At 51.9% G+C, this 24,361-nt stretch overlaps 11 protein-coding genes across 11 annotated transcripts; 7 read left to right on the top strand and 4 right to left on the bottom strand.

Annotated features, from left to right (window-relative positions):
• Position 1: 1 nt before the first annotated feature.
• Positions 2-838, bottom strand: K460DRAFT_381022 (SNO glutamine amidotransferase; the record flags this gene model as incomplete). Its single annotated transcript, XM_040935314.1, has 1 exon — positions 2-838. The coding sequence occupies one exon, from the start codon at positions 836-838 to the stop codon at positions 2-4; it is 837 nt and encodes a 278-aa protein (XP_040782712.1).
• Positions 839-1,033: 195 nt separating this feature from the next.
• K460DRAFT_348287 (4'-phosphopantetheinyl transferase) lies at positions 1,034-2,574 on the top strand. Its single transcript, XM_040931380.1, has 2 exons — positions 1,034-1,302; positions 1,358-2,574. Exons 1-2 carry the CDS (start codon positions 1,204-1,206, stop codon positions 2,369-2,371), a joined length of 1,113 nt encoding a protein of 370 aa, XP_040782711.1. The 5' UTR covers positions 1,034-1,203; the 3' UTR covers positions 2,372-2,574.
• A 1,344-nt stretch (positions 2,575-3,918) lies between these two features.
• K460DRAFT_359863 (uncharacterized protein) lies at positions 3,919-4,776 on the top strand (the record flags this gene model as incomplete). The annotated part of the gene is made up of 3 exons (XM_040932223.1): positions 3,919-4,138; positions 4,195-4,508; positions 4,564-4,776. 3 exons carry the CDS (start codon positions 3,919-3,921, stop codon positions 4,774-4,776), a joined length of 747 nt encoding a protein of 248 aa, XP_040782710.1.
• Positions 4,777-7,038: 2,262 nt separating this feature from the next.
• On the top strand, positions 7,039-8,116 carry K460DRAFT_203924 (uncharacterized protein). Its single transcript, XM_040927211.1, has one exon. The coding sequence runs from the start codon at positions 7,233-7,235 to the stop codon at positions 8,076-8,078; it is 846 nt and encodes a 281-aa protein (XP_040782709.1). The 5' UTR covers positions 7,039-7,232; the 3' UTR covers positions 8,079-8,116.
• Positions 8,117-8,428: 312 nt separating this feature from the next.
• K460DRAFT_203922 (purine transporter) lies at positions 8,429-10,542 on the bottom strand. The gene is made up of 4 exons (XM_040927210.1): positions 10,361-10,542; positions 10,220-10,309; positions 8,786-10,160; positions 8,429-8,723 (listed from the first exon to the last, which is right to left on the bottom strand). The coding sequence occupies exons 1-4, from the start codon at positions 10,451-10,453 to the stop codon at positions 8,548-8,550; spliced, it is 1,734 nt and encodes a 577-aa protein (XP_040782708.1). The 5' UTR covers positions 10,454-10,542; the 3' UTR covers positions 8,429-8,547.
• An 819-nt stretch (positions 10,543-11,361) lies between these two features.
• On the top strand, positions 11,362-13,560 carry K460DRAFT_410746 (uncharacterized protein; the record flags this gene model as incomplete). The annotated part of the gene is made up of 3 exons (XM_040937409.1): positions 11,362-11,941; positions 12,152-12,775; positions 12,836-13,560. The coding sequence occupies 3 exons, from the start codon at positions 11,362-11,364 to the stop codon at positions 13,558-13,560; spliced, it is 1,929 nt and encodes a 642-aa protein (XP_040782707.1).
• A 915-nt stretch (positions 13,561-14,475) lies between these two features.
• On the bottom strand, positions 14,476-16,655 carry K460DRAFT_421140 (kinase-like protein; the record flags this gene model as incomplete). Its single annotated transcript, XM_040938121.1, has 4 exons — positions 16,573-16,655; positions 14,900-16,522; positions 14,590-14,850; positions 14,476-14,542 (listed from the first exon to the last, which is right to left on the bottom strand). The coding sequence occupies exons 2-4, from the start codon at positions 16,462-16,464 to the stop codon at positions 14,476-14,478; spliced, it is 1,893 nt and encodes a 630-aa protein (XP_040782706.1). The 5' UTR covers positions 16,465-16,522; positions 16,573-16,655.
• An 871-nt stretch (positions 16,656-17,526) lies between these two features.
• K460DRAFT_322479 (uncharacterized protein) lies at positions 17,527-18,371 on the top strand. The gene is made up of 2 exons (XM_040930520.1): positions 17,527-17,797; positions 17,853-18,371. Exons 1-2 carry the CDS (start codon positions 17,619-17,621, stop codon positions 18,166-18,168), a joined length of 495 nt encoding a protein of 164 aa, XP_040782705.1. The 5' UTR covers positions 17,527-17,618; the 3' UTR covers positions 18,169-18,371.
• Positions 18,372-18,544: 173 nt separating this feature from the next.
• On the top strand, positions 18,545-19,977 carry K460DRAFT_371356 (uncharacterized protein). Its single transcript, XM_040934339.1, has one exon. The coding sequence runs from the start codon at positions 18,753-18,755 to the stop codon at positions 19,827-19,829; it is 1,077 nt and encodes a 358-aa protein (XP_040782704.1). The 5' UTR covers positions 18,545-18,752; the 3' UTR covers positions 19,830-19,977.
• A 361-nt stretch (positions 19,978-20,338) lies between these two features.
• K460DRAFT_410742 (uncharacterized protein) lies at positions 20,339-21,359 on the top strand (the record flags this gene model as incomplete). Its single annotated transcript, XM_040937408.1, has 3 exons — positions 20,339-20,387; positions 20,435-20,746; positions 20,785-21,359. 3 exons carry the CDS (start codon positions 20,339-20,341, stop codon positions 21,357-21,359), a joined length of 936 nt encoding a protein of 311 aa, XP_040782703.1.
• A 268-nt stretch (positions 21,360-21,627) lies between these two features.
• On the bottom strand, positions 21,628-24,280 carry K460DRAFT_389758 (methylcrotonoyl-CoA carboxylase subunit alpha mitochondrial precursor; the record flags this gene model as incomplete). Its single annotated transcript, XM_040935749.1, has 5 exons — positions 21,628-22,003; positions 22,060-23,695; positions 23,744-23,841; positions 23,895-24,093; positions 24,144-24,280. The coding sequence occupies 5 exons, from the start codon at positions 24,278-24,280 to the stop codon at positions 21,941-21,943; spliced, it is 2,133 nt and encodes a 710-aa protein (XP_040782702.1). The 3' UTR covers positions 21,628-21,940.
• Positions 24,281-24,361: the final 81 nt, after the last annotated feature.

Raw genomic sequence — 24,361 nt, 5'->3', positions numbered from 1 at the left:
ATCATGCTTTCGTTCGATCAGCAAGTTCAAACCGCTGTCTCCGTTCCACCGCTGTCAGCACCTCTCCCAACCACCAGACATGTATCCGCGGGTCCTCAGTCAGTTCAGGGTGGAAACTACACCCAAACACATTCCCTTGCCGCACCGCAATGATGTCTTCTGCACCAGTGTGGCCATGTTCCAGGTTCTCTTTTGACAGAGTGGCCAATACTTCCACTTCTGACCGTACCTGCTCCCTCGCGAGGTCGTCTGCTGGCAGTTTGCTAGGCGCAACGACCGTGTCATCTAACCGCTCCTCCTCGCTCTGAACACCCTTCTTATGCGGAAGAATCTTCTCGACAACTGGCGCCCTTATAAAGACGCATCTGTACGGTTGTGCCTTGCTTGTGTCGCTCGTGGAGGAGAGGAACGGGAGGTCGAGGTTGGCTTGGAAACTTTCTGTCTGGCGACCAAAGTGATTTCTGTTGACACGCACATCCAGCCCTCCAATGAGTTCCTGGCCACCCTTCTTGGTGCGATTCGCGGATTCAGCTAGAAGGATGAGGCCGGCGCAAGTCCCCCAGACTGGCCGTCGCGATACTTTTACGAAATCGCGGAGGGGCTCGAGGAGGTTGGAGCGCGCAGCGACGAGGGACATGGTTGTGCTTTCGCCGCCGGGCAGGATTAGGCCGTCGCATTGGGAGAGCTCGTGCGGTGTTCTGACCTCGATGAAGCGCCACTCTAGGTCTTGGGGTAGGCTCGCGGTTGCCTGTCGTAGTAGTTGGGTGTGTTCGCTGAATGCGCCCTGGAGCGCAAGAACACCCACCGTGACAGTAGTATCTGGGATGGCGACCGTCATCCTGATTCAGTCTTCAGACTCCAAGAACTCCGAACGGAATCGATATAGCAAAGAAAAGAAAAATCGAAATCCTGAGCGGTCATGGAGTCATCAATTGACTTGGAAAAGAAATGCCGGGGGTGACTAGCTTATCGATAGCAGGCATCGGAAGGAGCGTCCGGACGGTCCTTCCTTCAATCATGGTTGATGGAACCCCGCTGTTGCCGTGAATAGCCTGCCTTCACATGGTACACGTCTGACATCGTAGGGGCGGAAGAACATCTCTGTTGACACATCCTGCCTAGAGCAAGACACATACCCGACAGCAATCTTCCTGTTCAAGTGTCCGGCTAGATGCGAGTCCCACTTCCCCGCATCCACACATCATGTCCGCCGCGGACACAGGAACACAACACGGACTCACGTGCTGGCTCCTCGACACACGCACTCTATGGCCCGGCAGCAAGATCACCGACTCGGAAGCAGTCTGTCCCACCTTGTCACACACGCTTCCAATCAGGCAACTGATCGTGATAACAGGCAAGAGAAGCACTCCAACTAATCAGCGATGAAGAGCGGGATAACATTCTGCGAAAGTACCACATCGCCGACGCACGGATGAGCCTGGGGTCAGCACTATTGAAGAGGTTATTCATTCACAAAGCCCTCGGCATTTCGTGGAGCGAGATACGATTTGGAAGGAAACGCGACCCCAAGCACGGCAAACCATGTGCCCTCATCTCCTCCCCTTTTACATCGCAATCCACTATTCCTGCGCCCGTGGAATTCAACGTATCTCACCAAGCCGGATTAGTAGCGCTTGTGGGGTGCAAGACGGATGAGCTAGATGTCGAGCTAGGCGTCGATATCGTTTGTGTGAACGAGCGGAATGACACCAGGGTGATCGATGAAGAAGGCTTCGACGGCTGGATAGACATCTACGGCGAACTCTTCTCCCAAGAAGAGTCCTTCGACATGAAGTATCACGCCGACGCCTTCCAGCTGCTTGATGGCACACTCGTAACACCAGACATGCTGGGACGCCACGATCGGTGTACATCGAGGAATCAAAGGCTCAGCATCACACTGGAAAACGGCGAGAAAAGGACATTTGATAGCGATTTGCTGATCGATGCTAAGCTGAGGCGGTTCTACACATTTTGGTGCTACAAGGAGGCGTATATCAAACTAGACGGTGAGGCGCTGCTCGCGAAGTGGATACCAACCCTCGAGTTCAAACACGTCCGCGCCCCGCGGCCAGGCACAGTCGCGCGATGTAGCACGCACGGCACATGGGGCGAACGGGTCAGCGACGGGGAAGTCTGGTGGAGCGGGAATGGCAATGGGCCGAGAGACACGAGCAACAGCAGCGGAGGGCGAGGTGAGAGGAGGAGACTGACAGACACGAGGGTGGAAATCCAGGCTTTCGAGGAGGACTTTATGATTGGAGTTGCGGCGAAGGAGAGGGACGCAGGTAAACTGCCTGCTGTGTTGACAAGCTTTAAGGGGCTGCATCTAGAGGAGGATGTTATGAGCGTGGCGAGGAATGCGTGACGGAAGAGTGGGAAGCACACGCGTGGAATTGGAGGCGATGCATTGCTAGAGTCCCATAACACGATTCTTTATCTGCGAGCAAAAAACATATCTTCTCCTTCACGTGTATAATTGCGAAAGGTTGAAAGGCTGCCTTCGTACCTTCCAACCGCGACTGATGACGTGCCATTTCTTGCCCTGCTCCTTTCTTTGTCGTCGTATCTCACCTCATGTCTTCACTACAGAACAACTCTTACACGTCTCATCCTTCAACATACTCGCCACCTCCAGCTTTCCACTACGAGCCGCACAGCAACGAGAGGATGACGACTAGCTCCCATGTTAAGATAAGAAGAATTCGTGCAAAGGGAGAACACAACATTACGATACGCCAGCTCTGTCAAATTCACAGCGATATCAGTACGCCTACACGCATAATGCACAAGGACTGCTATTATACCCAAGCGAGGTACCCACCATAAGCAAAGCTTGATGATACTTGGCCGATCGAATAGACGCCAGAGTGTCGTCAAGGGCCATCCCGTTGGCTCTTACACATGATAGCGAATCGCAAATCCCATCACATCGCACCTCATGGTGTGCTCGTCTGGCCGGCCCTGAGTCGAGATCGAGAGCTTTCAAATAAGCATGAAAAGGCTTCGCTTGTACCAATACAATAGACGGCATTAATCTAGCCAGGGGCAATAAGTATCCTCCCAATCAGACGCGGACCGCCACAACCATGCAGAACAACACCACAGCATGTTCATGCATCCACATCAAAATACATCAACGCGCTTCTCGGGGCTGAGCAGTATATTGCGGCAATGTCAATGTTGATCGCATCGATGGCAGGCTGACTGTGTTGACGTCGTCATTGTGTTACCGCGCCCGAAGGCTCCGCTCTGAACTCTTCTGGCTCCTCCGCAGCGTCTCCGACAGCGTTCTTGGACGACAAAGGCGGGTCGCGCTTTATATCACGCTGTCATCACACTGTGACCGGCAGAGTCGCGCGCGATGCGACTTTTTATCGCCTTTGATGTGCTGATATCTCCTACGTTATGGGGAAGCTTGCGATGGGGCGGAGGAGTTGGGCGCTTACACGGTGCTTCGCCGGACTGCCGAGAAGCTGCAGAGCTGTCACACAGCGCTCCACAAATCAGGGCCATCATCGGCATCGACTTAATGGACGCCATTCGTCCCGGCCGTCTTGGGGGCGTCCCCTCCCGCCCGTAAAGTCTTGCATGCGTGGAGCTCAGTGGTCGCTGGCCCCTGTCGAGCCAATATGCTGGCTTCTTGCCTATTCGCTGCCTAGTAAATGCTTCCAGAGCTGACATGCACTGGCTTCCTTCCTGGCAGACCTTTTGCAAGCAATGGGATGGTCGCACGAGGCAGTCATGGCCAAGGCTCGCATCCCATAAGTGCTGATAGCCCCCGCCACCGCACGCTGCCAGTTTGCGTCGACTACCATCAGATTGTGCATCCCAACGACTAACGGGCCGCTGCATCGTTGAAGAGAAGGACATTCGCATCGCTAAGAAGATACAACCTGGTTTCGCGTCGCCAAAATGTTTCGTTTTACCGAGCTCGTCTTCCTGGTCGCTAGTTGGTCGCTCGCCGCAGCACACACCGTAATCGTATACCCGCCATGGAGAGGGAACAACATCCACACCAACGGGACCGTGTCAGATACCGACCCAAATATCATACCAGGATCCCTTGGGATCAATTATCTGAAGGATAACAATACATACGGTTTTCCTTATGGAATGCAATGGATGTATCCATGTGCGATATGCCCTAGAAGTGTCTTTCGCGTGGGCGACAGCTGACAGCGCTCACAGGCGGCGGCATGCCCACATCGCAGAACCGCACAAAATGGCCACTAAAGGGCGGAGCGCTCTCCATCCAACCTGGATGGTTCCCCGGCCATTCCCTTGCCCTGTTCTACGTCAACATGGGCTACGGAAACGAGCCATTAAACTACTCGCACACGATGCTGCCCGTCTTCCAGATCACCGGCCCCTCGAACCAACAGTACGATGGAACATTTTGCTTGCCGCAAGTTCCGCTGCCGGCGAACTATACGCCCAAGGTGGGAGACAATGCGACGATCCAAGTTATTGAGCTTGCGCAACATGGCGCTGCACTTTACAACGTAAGTGTATAGCATGTCATTTTCATCACGTTGCGGATGCTGACTAGTCCGATAGTGCGCCGACATCACCTTCGCCGAACCACAAGACGTCCCTGAAGTCAACAGCACGAACTGTTTGAACACGACGCATCCGGACCAGAAGATTGGCTTCCAGATTGTATACACAACGACCTCGTCGCCAGCGCCACACAACATGGTCGTGAACGGCTATGCCTCTATAATCGTACCGCTGATGCTTGTCGCTGCGTCCTGGATAACATGGATGTAAAGGGGGCTTCATTCACACGCACATTTCCTCCTTGTCCATCTTAGGTTTCTGGGTACGGCGTTTGGCGCAAAAGATATCCAGTCGGTCTCTTTAAGCGATGCATTCCCGCTTGGGACATTCACTAATTATCTACGGGAATGGAAGGAAGGGAGCGGGATTGGTCGGATGGCCCTTACGTCCATCAGTTAGGACAGGGCTTCCTCTACACAAGGATATGGGATATATATCTACGGAAAAGGGTTCTGCATTCACAGCTCCATCTGTATATTGGCTCGGCGCTGGGGTCCCTTTTCCTATTCTGTCTTGTGCTCATGATAGGCCTTGTGTTGAGCGCTCACTCACTCCGTCTTGAGTCTTTCTCTCATGGTCTCGGTCCCCAGAAGCTCAGAGCTGTTCTTTGTATTCGTCATGCAAATGAAAGAAATCAGTCAAAATTGTATCTTTGCTTAGCTCAGCTCAGCGTGAGCTCAGCGCCAGCTATCTAGTCAGCGCATTGCGTTTCCGTGCAAATCTTCCGTTTGCACGCGCGTCCCTCCTCCCACCTCTTACATGAGATGTTCAAACCTGTCAGATTCGCCACCGGGAGGCTGCTGGGGGCTATACTGCGGCGCGGACGTTGGTGGAACCCGGGGACGGCAGGCTGATGATGGGGGGCGGGAGGGGAGGGGAACTAATGAAGCATGGCTGTGGCACAGCACGCGTGATGTCGCCCAACGAGGCAGTTCGCTATCGACTGTAGACTCCAGCGATGCACTGTTGTATTGACTCTTGCTCAACAACGTGGGCACTACTAGTACAGAACGGGACGGAAGTCTGCTGACTAGCTCAATCTTGTGGTCATGATCTGTTGATCATTTCTTGGGAATGGGAGAGCGATAATGCGGAATTTCTGGGCAATCTTGGACAGGTTGCACGAGGACTTACAAATTTGGAAAATCACATTGGCTTATGAGCGTCAATGTCGATCTTGTAGGTTATTTGAAAGAACATCTGCGAACAATAAACGTTCTATTTTGTTAGATACTAGATAGTCCTTAAGACTGCTGGAGGCTACTTTACTTTACTTTACTTCTTTCTTCGTTTGACAGTAAAGTCAACGCTAGCAAGAGCGGATTATACAGCGCGGTAGGAAAGATTAGTATAAAACTATAATTTAGGTGCTATACCTAGCACCTTCACATAGTATTAAGGCAGTAAAGTTTACAAAATGCAAGGCTAGCTGAATGGATTATTGAGAGATCCTCGACGATCGCTATTAGTTACTTTACTTTACTTCACTTCGCTGTTAATACCTGGTAAATAAAAGGGGAGGGAGATAGACGTTTCTACATATGATAGTAGTGGAAGATTGATTTGCCTTTGTTGTTTATCTAGATTTGATGGTGTTGCATGGTGATACTGTAGTATACAGTCGCAAACATCTCCGCACTCGAAGTACATTCATAGAACCAGCAATAGCTCAACTAGGGGTTAGGCGCTTTGGAAATCCTCTTACTGTAGTATACTCCTATGGGCTAAGAGAGGCTTCTTCGAGCTTGCCTATAGAATAGACATTAGTAGTTACCTCAACACAGACAAAGTACATCAGGTTAATCAAGACTAGGTCTGGAGGTGTTTGTGATGTAACAAATCACTCTCAAGGGTCAGTGTTAAATTGATGTAGAAAATATGATACTATCATGACGCCCCTTTGTGGCGTTTCGAAAAATATCTTAACACACAAGGTATGTCTGACCGCGGTACCATGTCCCCTCGGCGCAGTCATGGACTCCATTATGAGAGACGAGTCTCGAAGTTGCTTACGCTACAGCAATTCTAAGAAGTTGCCATGGCTGACTATATCTGTTGGTGCTGAAACAACATACTATAAGTGATTTTCGGACTCCAGAGGGAGAGCCTCCAAGAATGGCAGAGCCGGATTCATGGATGCACTGCAATCCGTTCAGTTGTCTACAGTTGTCTATAAAGGTTCTAGTTGATGGGTTACATTTTGCTGACAGAGACAGCGAATATGAACGGTAGTATTACCCAGGAAGAGAGAATGGTGGTCATCGACGTACTGCAACCTATCTGAATGGACCCTATAATACGGCCCCCACGGTTTATAATATGAATTGCTGTGTCATCACGAAGCAGCTTCTGTAGCAGAGCAACCTATTTTCTCGAGCGAATTCGATTCCGAAATGCGGAACCAACAATTCCGACGCTAACAAGCAAATCCCTGTCGAATTTCCCCACGCCACAACCTCGTTACGCGCCGCCACCCACTCCTGCCCACCACCACATTCATCCTTCTACGCGCCCATGCAAGCCGCACCTTAAACCGACGACTGTGACTGTGACTGTGCCGCTTGAAACCAACGTCAACAATCGGCGTCACAGTGACGTGGGCCTAGACAATGCACCCCACAAGATCACACGAAAACAGTATTGAGCCAAGCACGAGGAGGTGAAATATGGGCGGATCAGCGAGAAACCGAGGCGGAGGGCGCGTAAAGAGAAAAGAGGTGGAGACAGAGGATGGCTGGACAGTTGTCACGCATGGGCTATCGAATTTGTCGCTTGGAAGAGGAAAAGATCAGGCTAAAAGCGGAGGCGAGCACGTCTCTGCGTCGCTACCCGTGGACATCGTACGAGGTCTTACGCCGGAGAAATTGTTGGAGGATTTTAAAAAGCTGCAAGAGCGGTGGGAAGACTCGATTGTCGCTAAGCAGGTAGCCGAGCTACTGAACAAGAGACCATGCGATATCGACTCAGCGGTCTGCATAGGCATAGGGAGTTTGAGTCGTGATTGGCACCACAGGTGGAGGAGCTTGTGGCAGCTCGTACTGTTCATCGATGTTGTCGAACATTGCAAGAGTCAGAGTACAGGGGAAGCAGGGATAAAGATCTACGCGCAAGACCCAGCGTTCACCACCCTCGACGTGACATTTCTAAAAGAGCTGGGTATCCAAGTCACGGAAACTGGTCTTGAGAACCATATCGGAGACGCGAGTTTCGTGTATAGTCCGTTCGTGGACTGGTATCTCTTGCTCCCTTTGTTTCTAAAAGGGAAGGATCCCGTGCTATATGTTGGGAATGAGATCCTGGACGATTATACACCGTATGGGCAGAGTCAGGGGAAGAGAGAGAGACTGGACGAGTGCAATGAGCTTGGGAAACTATTCTTGGTTGACAGAGAAATGGTTAAGTTAGGGGAGTTTAGTCTTCACGCAAATGCGCTAAATGGAATGGTTGTGTATCGGAGGAGGGAAGACGCTACAGAGAAAGAGAAGGAGAAAGAAGAGGAAGGAGAACCATGAACGCGCATGCCATCGAAACGATCGACAAAACCTCAACAGTATCGCGTGGCACGACCGCCGGACAACCCTCGTCCCGTCAGCCCCTGCCAGAGGATCTAAATGAAAGCAGCGCAAGCTGTTCTAGATCCTTGAAGCAAGGTATACTGCCACGCCCAGACCTTGGCAAGCCATGCAAGAACGGAAACACAGTTTCAAATACCATGAGATCAGTATATTTGTATTTGCAGGGCATAGTGAATGTCGTTGCATCTATCTATAGTGGAGTAAAATCAATCAAGGGAAAGAAGACAAACATATGCAGATGCTAAAATGCTGGCAAACAAATAGAATAGATTTTGTCTGAAAATAGGTGGATATAGAACTTGTTTCAACATGGAGCTAACAGGACTTTTCAGTGAAGGAGAGCGGACAGGTGAAAGTCTCTCAAGCATCGTTGAGATGACCCAGTTAAGCAAAGTAAACCAGGCGATCAGCCGGCCTTGGTATGATGAGCCTCGAGATCCTTGACATGAGCATCAGGGCCCTTGGCATTCGCCTCGGTGCTCTGCAACTCGAACGAATCTGAGGTTTCGGATCTCCAGAACTTCTTGTCGCCGTTCATTGCGCGCATGAACCATGGCTGGCTGCGAGGGTTGTCGGCTTGCACTGTGGGGTAACTCGTTAGTTTCTGTACAGGAAAAGTCATGGGGAGTTATGGGAGGACTTACAGCTCCAGTATTCCTTGTTGTCGTAATCAGGAGGAAGGATCTTGCCGCGGCTAACGAAACCGACAGCCCAGGTGACTCCGTTGATGATGACATACGACATGATACCGGCGATCAGACCATATGCAATGGAGTATGAGAACGGCATGAACATGAGCGTTACGAAGGCGGGGATCGAATCACCAGGGTAGTTCCAGTTGATAGCCAGGACTCCACGCATCATCATGCAGCCCACAAGAATGAGAGCACCGCCCGTTGCCCAAGGGGGAATTGAGGCGAAGATTGGGGCGAAGAAGAGCGCGATGAAAAAGCAGACGCCAGTGGTCATAGCAGTCAGGCCAGTGCGACCTCCTTCTTGGATACCAGCACCAGACTCTACAAAAGCAGTGACAGGCGACGAACCGAAGAGAGAACCAATGGAGATGGAGATGGCGTCGACAGAGTAGGCGATGGTACTGCGTGGGAAGTCGCCCGTAACCGGGTCGACGACACCGGAGAAGCGAGCCATGGAGTACAGGGTACCCGTGGCATCGAGGATGTCGACGTACAGCATAGTGAAAACGGCAAGGGCAAATTGGCCACCGACGCCTTTATCTGTGAGGTTCCATTCCTGCACAACAAGCGTCTTCTTGATGGAATGGAAGCCGACGACATTTTTGAAGAAGTCAAAGCGGCTGTCTCCGATGACTGTGCGGGGGAAGTAGGTGACGGCAGTGTCGCGAGGCCATGAGCAGATGGAAACAATGGCAATGCCCACAATGATGGCGCCACGAATCTTGTAGGTCATAAGCAGCGCGGTCAAGACTCCACCGACCAGGAAGCCAAGCCACATTGTGGACGAAGTCGCCTTGTGCGAAAGACAGGCGCCCGTGTCCGGATCCAGGAACTCGACAGGGCAGCCACCAAGCGATAAGGGAGTAGCCTTGGCTCCAGTAACAGCACCTATACCAGCACCATACGAAAGACCAATCAAGGTAAGGAAGAGGCCGATACCGGCACCACAGGCGACCTTGATGGACGCGGGAATGATTCGGGCGAGCCACTGACGAACACCGAGGATGGAGAGGGCAACGAAGATGAAGCCCTCGACAAAGACGGCCGTCATGGCAATAGGGTAACTGATTGGGCCAGTGCCATGGAATCCAACAATCTGGTACGCAAGATAGGCATTGAGACCCATAGCCGGTGCAAGAGCAACTGGGAGGTTTGCACAGAGACCCATGAGGAAGGAACCGAGGGCAGCGATGGCGGTGGTAGCAGTGACGAAGTCGCGGTTGATCTCAAGGAGGCAGAGATCGTACTCCTGGTTCTTGGCGCAGGTAGGGTCGACGGGGTCGTTGCAGACACAAGTACCACCGGAGTTGGTGAGGACAGAGGCCTGGAGTTGCTGGTCAGTGGCTGCAATTGAGTGTCTTGGGGTTGACCCGAGTTACTCACATTAACAGCAATAATGTAGGCCATGGTGAAGAAAGTTGTCAGACCGGCTCGCATTTCGGTGGTGAACCTCGCACCCCGAATCTCGTTGGGCTTGTCATTGTTAGCATTTCTCGAAAAACAGAGCGGAGAAGAGTGGCATACGTGACCCGATCCATCGAGATGGAAGTATCGGCCTACAATCGAGTGAGACACAAGGTCGTTGAGGCCAGCCTTGTGGCGCTCGATGAAACCCATTGCTGCAAATAGGCAAAAATGCTAAAGAGTAGAAGAAAAGAGTGTACAGTGCCGGATCAAAGTGTCAAGAACAGACGGCCTTTACATTTGAACAATAAAAGCCACAGGGTCCAATCTACCGGGAGGAGGAAAGGGGGCGCGAGTAGTGCCGAAGGATGTCCTTCCATGCATATGTCTCATGTCGTTGGTTCCTACTGAGGCAGGTCGCAGGCTCTGTTGCGTCTCATCAAGAAGATGGGCCGCGTCTACGCCTCCTCGGCGCATCTCTGCCGTTGGTGGCGGACGTCCAGCCCCGCCCACCGGGCTAGTCCCCGGCAGAACTTCCTAATAGATCTGCAGGGTCGTGGGAGCACGAACGACTGGAGGGTGGAGAAGGGCCTCCAAGACGTCTCTGTCGTGGAGTCGTGGACCAGTCAGTCTTGCTCTACGGCGCATCATTGCCGTCCCCTTGGGCTGTCCTGCAATGTGCTGAAAGACGAGGGCGAAACCATTGCCAGACGGACAAATTTTCAGCTCGCTTCCGGAAGAATTGGAAGGGTATGGGAGGACCCTGTTCGCGAAACTTTGTCCAGACACTACTGGAGACTTGCCCAGAAGTATCCCCGCCAACGACGCCAATCAAATAGTTTCCCAGTACGGCTCGCTAGCGGCACTTCGGCTACAACGGAAATGACTAGTACCGAATGCTCGGGTCAGGTACACTAGCCGGGTCAGGTACACTAATCCCCTCGGCAGCATCGAGGATCGAGTCCAGGAGTCAGAGGTTCTTACGTGCCTGTGATAAGGCCGGACCCTTCGTGTGTGCTAGGGGTCAGCTCAATGTCCGCGCTGTCTTGCGTGCTGATGGTCGATCAAGTTCAAAAAACTCAAAAAGTCCAAGACCACATCGATATTCGACATTGCCCACCATGTTCCCTACTTTCGATGTCCCTCCCCAACATGCCGAGACGGTGGGAGCCCGCAAAGCCAGACGAGCAAAAGAAGGCGACCCCACTGCTAGACGCGCCTCGTCGGCCACGTCTCACTCTTCTGGGAGCAGCGTGCTCAACGTCAAGACCGAAAAGAGCGGCTGGGGATGGGGTTCCAAGAAGAAGAAAGACATCCAGGAGATTTCGACACTCCCATCTCTCAAGAAATCGCCGCCTGCACAGGAGCTAGACAGAGTGCCAGAGCCAGAGCCAGAGCCAGAGCCTGAGCCTGAGCCTGAGCCAGTACCGGAGCCAAAAATGCCAATGCCAATGCGAGAGCCAGAGCCCTCAATTTCTCCATCGTCCATTTCGCCCTCGCAGGACTGGCAGGCAACGCTGGCGATGCGACACCAAGATACGCACAGGCGGCCATCCCCACGATCTTACCAAGAGCCCCAGTACCCATTCCCTCCCCAGCAGCGCTCTACACCGCCGTTGAGATCCTTGCCCACACCTCCACCCTCGGGCGCGCTGCCCCAACCCCCGCCTCCCCCAGGCCACGAACCACCCAGATCACGAGGTATGTGTGCATTGACTTTGCGTTCATCGATCTACGTACCCGCATCGCGCAACACTCGGTGTTGCGGAGGCGATCAGCAAAACACTAGCAAAAAGACAGACATGATCAGCGCTGATCAGCAATGACCGGCCCTTCATGCTGAGCCGTGCGAGCCAGACAGGGTATCTTATCATTAACAAGGGAACATCAAGGCTAACATATACCTCGCAGGACACAGCGACGTCGACCGTACAAGGTCGCGCATCTCACACGCCTCGTCGCTCAGCCCGTCGACGACGTCTGACCGCACTGCCTTTTCTTCCAGGAGCGTCTTTTCTAACTCCCCCTCGACCGCCTCGTCTGACCGGACTGGTTTCTCTGCCTCCAGTAGGAGCGTCATCTCCAGCACGTCAGGCTACACGTCTGGTTCTGGATCCGGGTACGACAGCGTCATTTCCGAAGAGGACAGCCGCGTCAACTCCCGCTATGCCAGCAACAATCTACAGAGCATGCAGAACCTGCAGCTCGAGCCTGTCGAGCGCGTCGAGTCGTCGCGGTCGGAGAGCAGCTTGAGTGATCGCAGTGCCCGCGCTGCCCAGGGACCTTTTGCTCGTGCTCTGGCAAAGATGGAAAGCGCTGGTGCGCGCATCATCACGGCGCGCCTGAGCGAGGAATGGGACCGTCTGGCCGACGATGAAAGCTACCAGGAAATCATGTTCGAGAAGCGTCTCTGGGCCATGACGGCGTACCAGCGCCTGACGCAGAATAAACACCTGCAGTCCCCTGCACACGAACTCCTCAGTGGCAGTCGCCCGGCCGATCAGCGCAGGATATTGCACCTCCATGGCTCGTTAGGTACGTACCATCTTCTGCCTTTGAATGCCTTGCAATTCGCTTTTGCTAACCGCGTTATAGCCGACGGGTGGATGCTTGCAACTCGCTACCCAGCAGCAACCGTCTACACGACATCGTCAAACACAAGCTTCCAGTCGCCATCATCCCACCCAGCCCCACTAAACCACCACTCCCTCTACGTCCCCTCCTTGTCCACAGCCATGCCCTTCCCAGACGGCTACTTTGACGCCATTGTCTCGCGTTCCGTGTCCACCGTTCTCCGCAACGACGAGTGGGCCCGGTCCTTCTTCGACTGCAGACGCGTCCTCAAATCAGGCGGCCAAATCGAGATCCTATCCATCGATGCTCACCTGAGCAACGAAGGTCCCCGCCTCGCTTCCTGGGTAGACGAGAACATTGTCTGCAAGCTAGAAGCCCACGGTATGAGCAAACTGCCCTCCGACACGATCCTCGACACGCTGGAAATCGTCGGTCTGGAAAACATTCGCCGCGCCAGGGTCGCGCTGCCTGCGTCCCTCAGCGCGCTGAAAGCGAGTGCGAGGTCCAACGCAGACGTGGTTGATTCCAGCCGCATGATGGCTTTCCTCGGCCGCCACTTTTACCAGGACTTGTATGGCAAGATGATGGCGAGTACGCCGCAGGGCGATCGCGGCGACGAGTGGTTCTGGTTCCGCAAGGACATACGCGACGAGTGCGAGCGCCTTCAGACGAAGATGGTGCTTACCATTGCGTGTGCCCAGAAGCCACTTGCCTCGAGTCATGGCGAGAGTTATCTCGACCTCTAGGTTGACAGACCTTTTTCTGTTCTCCGTCTTGCTACGCGCTTTTTGCGTTGCCCATTTCTTAAGATACCCTTTCCTTTTTTTTTTGGCGTTTCGAGAATCCAGATACCATTCTATGACACCACCATATTAAAAGTCATGCGACCCTTGAGGTCCTTTCGACGAGTTTACTTTAGCTGGCCTAACCAACATTGTGTAAACCTTACTGTCAAGATACCGTGTCAAAAAGCCTGAACTATAGTCTGGTACGATTTTTCCTACTACGTTTGTAGAAGTCTGTCTGTTCCTAGTTAGCGTGACGTTACTTGAATAGAAGAAAGAAGGAGAAAAATAGAAACCATGATGCACTATTGCATCAAACTAAGCCCAAACACGTAATTAGAAACGGGAGTGACTATTGAAATCGCTAACTGGTATCATGGTAGCAAAGAAACACCGCGTTCTAGAAGCGTGAGCGCTAGACGTAGAACATCCTTACCCCGACCGCCACCAACGCCTCAAGTTGCTTCAGGTTCATTTCACGACACTTGCCCTCTACGCTAGTGCTTAGCAGCCCCTGGATGGAGCTCCCGCCAGATAATTTCGTGACCCGTCTTCAGGCCACCAGCTCCGCAGGACCCGCCTGCTCCACTTCCGCTCTGCAGGCTTATCTCTCTGGCCTTCCGTCATGCGGTTGATCCGATAGTCGGCCTGTTGGCACCCCGTATGCAAGTTCAAGTGCGTTGCTGTTCGCAAACCCATTCGCACCGTGCATGACTGCCATCTGCTTGTTTAAGTGGCGGAGAGCGCGATCGGCGCGCTGTGGGGTAGACTTCATGGCCATATCGTCCCTTTAGGCTTCATCATACGTTCATGATCGCCATTCGAGACAATGGTATTGACTGCCGAAAGCGGAGAGCTTCGACACCATGCTCGTAGTCAACGCTCGGTGTCAAAAGATGACTGCTTGCGTCTTGGTGCTTTCTTCGAAGGAGCAAGCGTAGATCTTAAAAGTATTAGTATATATCCACTCTTCTCTTATCGTCAGCGCACCTCTGAATCAGGTCATCCTGGTTGCCACGCGGATGCACCTCTATGATGTGCTTCTTGAAGCTGCTTAGTTGCGGCCAGATCTTGTTCCTGTTTGCGCAGTCTTCTACTATACACTGATAGTGCGTCCACGTCATGCCTCCTGTCCTATGAACATTATTCATGTGTCGCTCAAGGTCGTCCGCTGTCGAGAACCCGAAATCAGTCCGGCGGCAGCCCACTACGCGGCACGTAAACAGGGTTGTATGCCTAAGCATGTGTGTCCTATTCAGCGGTCAGATCAAACATTGGTGAACGGAACTCTGAGACAAACTGTAATTTGGTTTGCGATGTGAACATGTCTGGACAATTCGCGTGAAGGCATGGGAGCCGGTGACTAGAATCCACAGTTGGAGTGCGATCGCGATCGCCGGATAATGCCATGGCATACGTTTTGGGGCTACTCTCCACTTGAACGATTCCTTGCCCGCTCTGTGGACGAAAGTCGATGTATGGGATGGCCACTAGATTGCGAACAGACTTCGGACTCTCTGCTAATGATGTTGGATCAAGCGCCTGTGACGGAGTCTGAACGCTTTGCAAGACCGTTGACGATCTTCTCAAAGGAATATCAACAGGAGTCGGGGGATAATATGCTTGATCCGCTCCGCTGGTCGCTACTAGACCTGGGGACGGAAGTGGAAACTGGTCGCGCGCAACGCTGCCGTGAAGACCATTTGGAGAAGCATGGGTAGGGGGCGGGATGGCTCCGGCATGGGCTTGAATAGGTGTCCATGACCCGCTACCATTGCGTGCTTCTAGATGCTGACCATTTTGCATCTGATCTAAGAGGATGCCGCCCGAGACCATCTCGTCTGATGCGATCCAACCCGCCGTGAAGTTCGTTCGCACAAGATTGTAATATTCATGCATCGGTTGTGGAGGGAATTCAGTGGCGTTTTGAGCCGGTAAGCTTTGTCTGCATTGTGGACAGAAGTGGCCTCGATAGTTCTTCCATAACTCTCTGGCTATGTTGTTGGCCGGCGGCCGCTGCTCGGGCGAAGAGTCTATCATCTGGCATGTTAAACTACCTATTGGCTTGAACCACTCGTTGACTGGACCAATGCTCCCTCGGACCATTGCTTTGACCTCGTCGATGCGTTCATGGTACGGTATTCCAGTATCTGGTAGTTCACAAAACCCCAGCGTTGCGAAAATCTCAAAGAAGACGCATCCAAGTGAAAATATATCCGATTTCGCATTGCGTGGCTCCCATTCTTGAACTTCCGGCGCACAGTACTTTCTAGTCAAAGTGTGTGGTCGTCCTGTCGTTGTACTTCCAGTAGCGGTACTATGATCCAGAGAGTACCCAAAGTCGGTGTATATAACCGTATTCTGGTGGACGAGTATATTCCGTGGCTTGATATCTTTATGCCTAACATGCTGGGTGTGCATGAAGAGCAACCCACTAGCCAGGCATCCAAATGCCGAGATCAACGTGTGCATGCCGGATTCTGTGCACCTTCCTTCTCGAAAGTCTTGAAGAAAAGACTCTAGATCGCCTTGGCTCGCAACCGGACTGAGGATCAAGCCGGTCTCTCGCCGCGAAATGTAGGTAGCGAAAACGCGAACAATGTGATGGTGTCGTTCCAAGCGTCTAATAATCTTAATCTCGTTCGAGAAGATGCGTCTCCTCTCGCTCTTGGAGCCGTTGATCCGAAAGACCTTTCGGGCGTAGACTGCGCCTGTCCACTGGTCCACCACCTCTTCCACAGTGGCACTATGCCCATGGCCCAAATTCTTCACGAGTCTATATGGTAGCTCCTCATTGTCATCCAGGAAGTAGTCCTTCCCTTCTTCGATGTATAGAATCTGCGGAGGGCCGCCATTGGGGTTCATCGTGGGACATGGAACGAGGGGTTAACGCGATGGAGGTATATCGATACATGCAGCCTATCTGTGGTCAGAGGACGTCAGTTAAGCACTTTCAAAAAGCCTCTACCATACCTGAGCATTGGTCTTTCAGCCTATGTAGGCAGCTAACTCCAGTCACCGAGTTCGCGAGCTTCCGAGCCTGTGGTAGCTTCCCCGCGATTCGAGGCTCGTATAGAAAGTCGATATAGGCTCGACCGAGTAGCTAGATCTCCGTGTCGTATATATCTCAAGCTTTGGGTGTACGTTGTATCGCTCCTTTCCAAGTGAAGGGCAGACTTGCGCGCTTTTCTATGTTGATCGAGTGACTGTTCAAGGCTCAGGTTCACCAGGCTCGCACCCCCAAGCACTGGTGGAGGCTGAGACCTGCAGGAGCAGGCGGTTACGATTGGCCCAATCGTGGAAGATCCATGGCGAAGCGCCGGCTTGCATTTCGAGAAGGTTCGCACAAGAGCCAGTAACTTTTGTTTAGAGTCATACCTCAAGCTGTGCGATACGTCCTTGATGGCTCGTGTGAATTGCTACACGTCTTATTCTGTTAGTGGAACGGAATCCTATGCTGTTAATGAGAGATCAACGCGCTAAGACAACGAAGTCCGGGTAGATGTTTTGCTGAACATTAAGCAAGTACAATTCAAGAGCAAAGGTTTGGAACTTCTGTTTTGCGAACAGACGACCAGTTCGTTCGCGACGCGATGAAGAGGTGGAGCGTGGTGGAGCTTGGTGGAGCTTGCGGGAGCTTCGACATCAAGCAAGTGGCTTAGTAAGCCAGCTCTAGATTACGGTAACAACTCATTCTTAGCCACACCCGCGTTTTATACAGTGTACTTCTGTTCTTCGGCTCGAAATGGATTCCAAACGATGGAACGGACAATGGCTGTGCGGCACTGGACAATTCAGTTCAATACTAGCAAGCATTTCGATCACATGGCTCAATCCGAATGTTCTGTCCAGCTAGTCGAATGTTGTCTTGGCTGCGTACCTGCGTCATTGTTACCCTTGTATTTACTGGGCGCTCACTCCAACATCAACCTGAGCCCTCTATAGAGGTACACTCAATCCAAAGACTTAAAACCTCGCTGGTCCCAATTCTCACGAACCAACCCAACAATCAAATCATCATGTCTTCTAACACCCTCAACTACCCACTCCTCGCCATCCCAGCATACTATGTCTTCTCTCTAGCACCCCACATGTACGCCGGCAGCCTCCTCGCCTCGAACGGCTACAAAATCAACAATGCAAACCCAAAAGCCTCCTTGTCGCCATCCGCCGTAAAGGGCAAAGTTCCCGACGCAGTGTGAGCTCGTTTCTTCTAATCTAAAGCCTTCAACCATCAACTAACCAACTATTAGGTTCCAGAAATACCAGCGTGCTGAAAACGCACAATCAAATAATATAGAGCAATTCCCCATATTCGCTGTCGCCATCTTAGCCAGTATTGTCGCTGAGAGGACGACTGCAACTGGCTTGGGAAGGGAGGTAGTAAGCGGGGATGCTACCGGGCTGAGTACCTTTGTGGGTCTTTGGTTTGTTGTTCGGACTTTGTATACGGTTGCATATGTGCAAATCAGTGATCATGCGACGAGTTTTATTAGGAGCTCGCTGTGGGCTATTGGAAGTGGGTTAGCAGTGTGGCAGGTCTACAAGGCTGCGCTGCTTCTAGGATAGATAATCTTAGCTGTGACGGAGTTGAGGCTTGCAGCTTGGCTGGTGGAGCTGAAAACTAGCGACTCAGTATCGATAAGCCAAGCATCCTTCCAAAGAGGGACACTTTGAAGAGCATTTGTGTGACGAACAGATACCCGTTGTAATCATCTACACGTCATAAGAGAGAATGTATCAAAGTTCAAAAGAACAATTCAAAATTCAGTACAGATTATCTTCGACTGTTGTTTGACTTGGAAGTTTTTCCCTTCTCGAACTCATGCCCAGCGCTACTAAACGACGTCATCGAGAACGTGCGCACACGAACACTTACTTCATCTGGCAAGGCACGGTGACATTCGGAACAACATCCTGCACTTGTTCCCCATTCAAGGTGGTAGGATCCGCGCCGTCTACCATGTGTGGGGTATCCTCCGGCTACCTGGGCACTCGTCGGTGGCATTCACAGATTAGCTACTTAAATTTCCGAATCGCAGAGAATTTTACAGTCTGGCTCGCTCTCCACTTCTCAGAGTCCCATTCGCAGCTTTGATCATCATCCCCTTAACGCGTGTTTCGTGGACGTTTAAACTCAATACAAGATAACCATGCGAACTTCAACTGCTACACCAGCCCTGTGGCTCACTTTCGCCAGTAGTCTCAGCTCTGCCATTCCCAGCTATGGCGCTCATACCGTGCAATTTCAACACTGGCCCGCCGAAGCCGCCGCCACACTCAGCACCATGATCACCAAGAACGCCAACCAGAGCAACTATGCAGTCTTCGACATGGACCAGACAAGTTACCGCTACGACCTTGAAGAGTCGCTCCTACCGTTCCTAGAAAACCGGGGGATTCTAACGCGCGATAATCTGGATCCGAGCCTCAAGTTGATAGACTTCAAGGATACGGCGAACTTCACCGAGACGCTGTATAGCTACTATAATCGTCTCTGTAAGGTAGATGATTTCGTTTGCTACCCATGGATTGCGCAAGTCTGGTCCGGCCTCACGCTTCGCGAACTAAAACGCTACGTGGACGAGCTTCTGGCCCACAACGGGACGATTCCAACGCAATCTTGGGACGGGGATAAAATCGTCCAAGGCAGTGCTACCCCACCGAAGATCTACCCGGGGCAAGTTGAACTCTACAATGCGCTCATGAACAACGGAATCGCCGTGTACGTGATCAGCGCCGCACACGAAGAGCTCGTGCGTTTCGTGGCCAGTGACCCAAAATACGGATACAACGTCCCACCGCAGAACGTAATTGGCGTGACCACAATGCTGAAGAATGCAACCTCTGGCGCACTCACCAACGCGCGCAAACAAATCGTAGAAGGCGAATACGACGAGGCAGCCAATCTCGATCTGATCGTAACACCCTACCTTTGGACTCCAGCAACCTGGTTTGCAGGCAAGTGGGCCGCTATCCTGACGTACATTGATCAATGGAAGCGTCCAGTGTTGGCTGCAGGAGACACGCCGGGCAGCGATTCGTATATGCTTTTCCATGGCGTGGACACCGAGAAGGGAGGAGTGCACTTGTGGATCAATCGGAAAGACGCGTATCTTAAGGATATAAAGGAGGAGATTGAAGTGAACGTTAAAGGGCAAAAAGAGAATGGGAGGGAGATTACTGCGGATAAAAACTGGGTGTTTGTGAAGCCGGAGGACATTCAGTAAGACCAGTTGAACTCTGTTGAACGTTTGAGCTAGATTCCCAGTATATAGTTATTAAGTCTATTCTGTTCTAACGAAATGTAGACCTAGGAGTATTTAGGACCACGCTGTCTAGTCAGTCAATCGATGCGAACCTCCTCGAAACTCGGATTGTACGACAACGTACGAAGTTCACCTGCATTCTTAGCCCACCGTCAGAAACGTGTGAAAGGATTAACTCCAATGCATAGTGTACGCCAGTCTCCAAATTGCTGGTTTATAATAAATTTAAAGGTGGCTTCAAACAAAGGCGACCTACGTTCTCCATCTGGGGGTTTCAACTTCACATCCCGGCTTTCAGCTTCACATTCACCGAGATCTGTTGTCCTTCACCCTGACGTCACGCCGTCGCTGCAGAAGCGGTAACTTTTATTCTTGCATACTTCTAGACCTTCATCACCACAACCCACCGCGCAAAGGCTCGCGCTTCGAGGATAGTATTCCCGCAAGACTACACTGCCATACCGTGGGCCATGCGCTCCTCCACCACTTCTACGGATTCGGGCCTCAACGCCCCACATAGTGAGTTTCTCTGCCCTCCTCTCATCAAGTCCGTTACTAACCATCAGACAATGTGGCGACAACTCAAGAAACAAATACCGAAACGCCTACTCAGCAGCTCGCCGAATCTCATGCAGCTCAAAGAGACTTGGAAAGGCGCATAGCCGAACTTCACGAAGCCCATGCACGAAGCGTTCATGAAATCAACCGTCACATGGAACGAAAGACTAGTGATCTTCTGCGGGAGTTAGAGCAGCATAAGAAACGTGAAGCCGCCATTCAGGCAATGTTCGTGCAGAACTATGAGAAAGAGCAGGAGCTAGCGCGTAAGGTGCATGAGCTTGAGGCACAGAACGCTACGCTGCAAGAGAAGGAGCAGCGTTTGGAAGCTCAAGAGAAAGAGCTGAGGAGATGAAAGCAAAGGTTGACAAATCCATCGCTGCGCTGGAAGAATCGTCAAAGCAGAACGATGACTCTTGCGACAACTATCCCGGCTTAGAGAAAGGTATCACCATCTTCTCACTGGCCGACAGCGTGAAAAAATTCGGGGTCAGTGCAGACCATAAGCGGCCCAAATGGTTCGATGGCTATAACGTAGATTTGTTGCGTCGGCACGACTACTATAAGGGTTGGCTCGACTGCATGAGAGCATTCGACGATAAAGCAGCAGCTGGACGAGGGTCTCTCTCTGCCGAAGACACGGATCATGTCTTTGATGTTGAATCTCCCTTTCAAGCTGGGTGTAGTGTTGGGGCGCTTTTCTCCTGGAGCGCCCTCTGCAACGCCCATGGGGTGCCACAGCGAGACAACCGGCTCGACGATCGACAGTGGTTCCTTGAAGACCTGGTGCCTAAGACACCGCTGGACGATCTGCGTTTCTGGGAGGGAGTCCAGGCTGGTAAGAATGCAGTCGAGCCAATTTTCTTGGAGACCATGAGGAACGATAGCTGGCAAACATGCAATAACTATTATGGAGAACTTGAAGAACGATAGACGGCTGAGCAGATACCGCTATTGTCAAGGAGTGGGTTGACAGGGATACAGGAGGAAAGCATGGAACCAAGATCTCTGCGACAACTAAGTTGAAGCATGGAGGGTAATGGAGGGCTGCCTGAGGCTGAGTACAACTGCTGCATGGAATTTTTTGTTAGCTACGAACTGGTAGTGACACTTGAGTCGAAGATAGAAGGCCAGTGGCCGCTTCATGGAAATACTCTCGTTTCTCAACTTCACCTTGTAGACACCAGAGTCCATCATCCTTCCCACTCGCAGTCTCCTTAACGAATAAAACGAATTAGTCATACAACGCCTGAAACTCGTTCTCATCCCCACCTCTATAGTAACACCTGGAACATTGCACATCCTGATCAGTTGGGCTATGTAAATAGATTAATGGTACAATCAATGGCAGTATGTTCTAATCGCAGTAGAAGTACGAGGGGACGTCACGGAAAAGATATTTCCAGGGGATGTAAACTAAAGAGAAGATAAGCACCGTGGATGTCATGAGCATGCTAGTTCTGCAGTGAATACGTAATGCCCGTTCTTTTGCCAAACGCCAAACCCGACAACTTTTATAAGGAGCCGTCCTCCGGCTCCTCAAACTCAACGAGCGCGGTGCCCGCCTTGCATAAATCCTAGAATGCTCGTCAGTACTCTCACTACATCTCTCACGACGCGCGGGGTGACTTACCCCCTTTCCATGCACCACCCGCTTGACAACCCCATCGCTTGGGCTTCTAATGACAGTCTCCATCTTCATGCTTTCAATCACTACAAGCGCTTGATCCTTCTTCACCACGTCCCCTTCTTTCACTTCCACCCTCAACACCTTGCAAGGCATCGGGGCTAGTACGGAATTCGTGACGTCTTTGACGCCCAGCGCCTTCTTGGTCCATTCTGGCATCGCATGCTGCAGGCGGAACTGCTTGCCGTGCTGGAATAAGGTAAGGCGGTCTCCGTCACGGACAAATGTTGTTGCTACGCGGGTGTGTGGGTAGAAGGAGGTGAGGGTGTTCGTGCTGGGCGAGAAGGTAGATGTGACATTGCTATACGTCTTTTCATTTACGGTTACGTCGAACTGCGCGGGCGCAGTTTGTCGGATTGTGACTTTGCTTGCTTTACTCTCGCCTTTGCCGTCCGCGGGTATCTCAATCAAGTCATACATTCGTTGCTGGAACCCGGCTCCAAGTCCGAATCCTACGGCAGTCACTGGAAGTCCAGAAAATACGTTACCGCGCGATGATGAAATGTCTTGCAGTGCTAGACCCAAGGCGGCTTGTGCATACACTTCTGGCGCTGACGGCTCAGGCGTGAACAGCTCAGCGTGGTGCTTTTGGATATATCCCGTCTCCACGTCTCCAGCGATGAAGTCAGGACTCACACACATGCGCTTGATGAATTCAATATTTGTGATCGGCCCAGCTACTTCGTATTCTTCGAGCGCGGCGCGGAGTTTCTGGATCGCTGCCTGTCGCGTGGGTCCCTGGACGATGAGTTTTGAAATCATGGGGTCGTAATGGGACGAGACTTCATCTCCCGCGATGAAACCAGAATCTATGCGTACAGTCGGTGATGGTGTTGGGGTGCGCAGGTGTAATAAGAGACCCGAGTCTGGAATGAAGTTCATATCCGGGTTCTCAGCGTATATCCTTGCTTCAATGGCGTGTCCCCGCTCGCTGATGCGCTCCTCAATCTCCCGCTGGGTTAGTGGTAGGCGACCGCCTTCTGCGACGATGAGCTGCCACCGGACTAGGTCTTCGCCTGTGACCATCTCGGTGACGGGATGCTCGACTTGTAAGCGTGTGTTCATCTCCATGAAGAAGAACTCGCCACTCTCGTTGTCGAAGATGAATTCCACGGTTCCAGCGCCTTCATAGCCCACCGCCAGAGCAGCTTGTCTTGCCTTTTCCCAGATGTCTTGCCGGATATCTTCCTTCAAGTGTGGCGCTGGTGATTCTTCTAGGATTTTCTGATGCCGTCGTTGGATGCTACAGTCACGCTCACCCAACGCAACACAGTTGCCATGCTTGTCTGCGAAGACCTGGACTTCGATATGGCGCGGAGTAGTGATATACTTCTCTACCAACATGACTTCATCGCCAAACGAGTTTCGAGCTTCTGACTTGGCCGATGCGAGCTGGTCGAAGAACTCGCCCTCATTGTTGACAATTCTCATGCCCTTGCCACCTCCACCTTTTACTGCCTTGAGCAGGACTGGGTAGCCAATCTTCCCTGCCTCAGTCTTCAGGTGGTCGGGATCTTGATTTGAGCCGTGGTAACCTGGGATGCACGGTACACCGGCATTGGTCATGATATCCTTCGACTCACTGCCCGCCAGTTGTTAGCCTCGCTTTAACCGTGGTAAGTCGCCCTACCTCTTACTCCCCATAGACTCAATCGCCTGCCATGGTGGTCCAATAAAGGTCAAACCAGCATCTGTACATTTCCTTGCAAATGTTGGGTTCTCGCTCAACTAGTTCTAGATTAGCTTTTCTATCTACACTACAAAGGGCCCGTGAGTTGTACAAATCCATAACCCGGGTGTATGCCCTGGCAGCCCTGCTCTTTCGCGATCTGTATTATCCGGTCTCCATCGAGATATGCAGAGGGGTCTCCCAGGTTTACGGCATATGGTGAACTCAGAGCATGTTGTGACCGCGCATCTGGGTCTGTGTAGAGGGTGGTTGTGCGGATGCCATACTCTGAGGCTGTTCGACCGACACGCCTTCGACTTGTGTTAACCGCATACTATTCTGCTAAACTTGAGCACCTTACAGTGCAATTTCCCCACGGTTCGCTATAAGCACAGAGGTAAGTGACTTGGTAGCTGGTGCGGTTGTGGAGTTGTGGCGGACCCCATTGACGGCAAGAAGCTGGCGGGAGAGGTGAGTTGACTGTCGGAAAGCACGCATGATTAGAATCGAGGCTATGAGAGCAGAAATTGTTTATTCGAGCTACGAAAGGACATTTGTTTGTGGAGGAGTAACAGTCTA

The sequence above is a fragment of the Cucurbitaria berberidis genome (genome assembly GCF_010015615.1).
Source record: "Cucurbitaria berberidis CBS 394.84 unplaced genomic scaffold K460scaffold_7, whole genome shotgun sequence".
Lineage (NCBI taxonomy): Eukaryota > Fungi > Ascomycota > Dothideomycetes > Pleosporales > Cucurbitariaceae > Cucurbitaria > Cucurbitaria berberidis.
The sequence above is the reverse complement of the archived record's forward strand: the minus strand, read 5'-3'. Positions and strand labels throughout refer to the sequence as shown.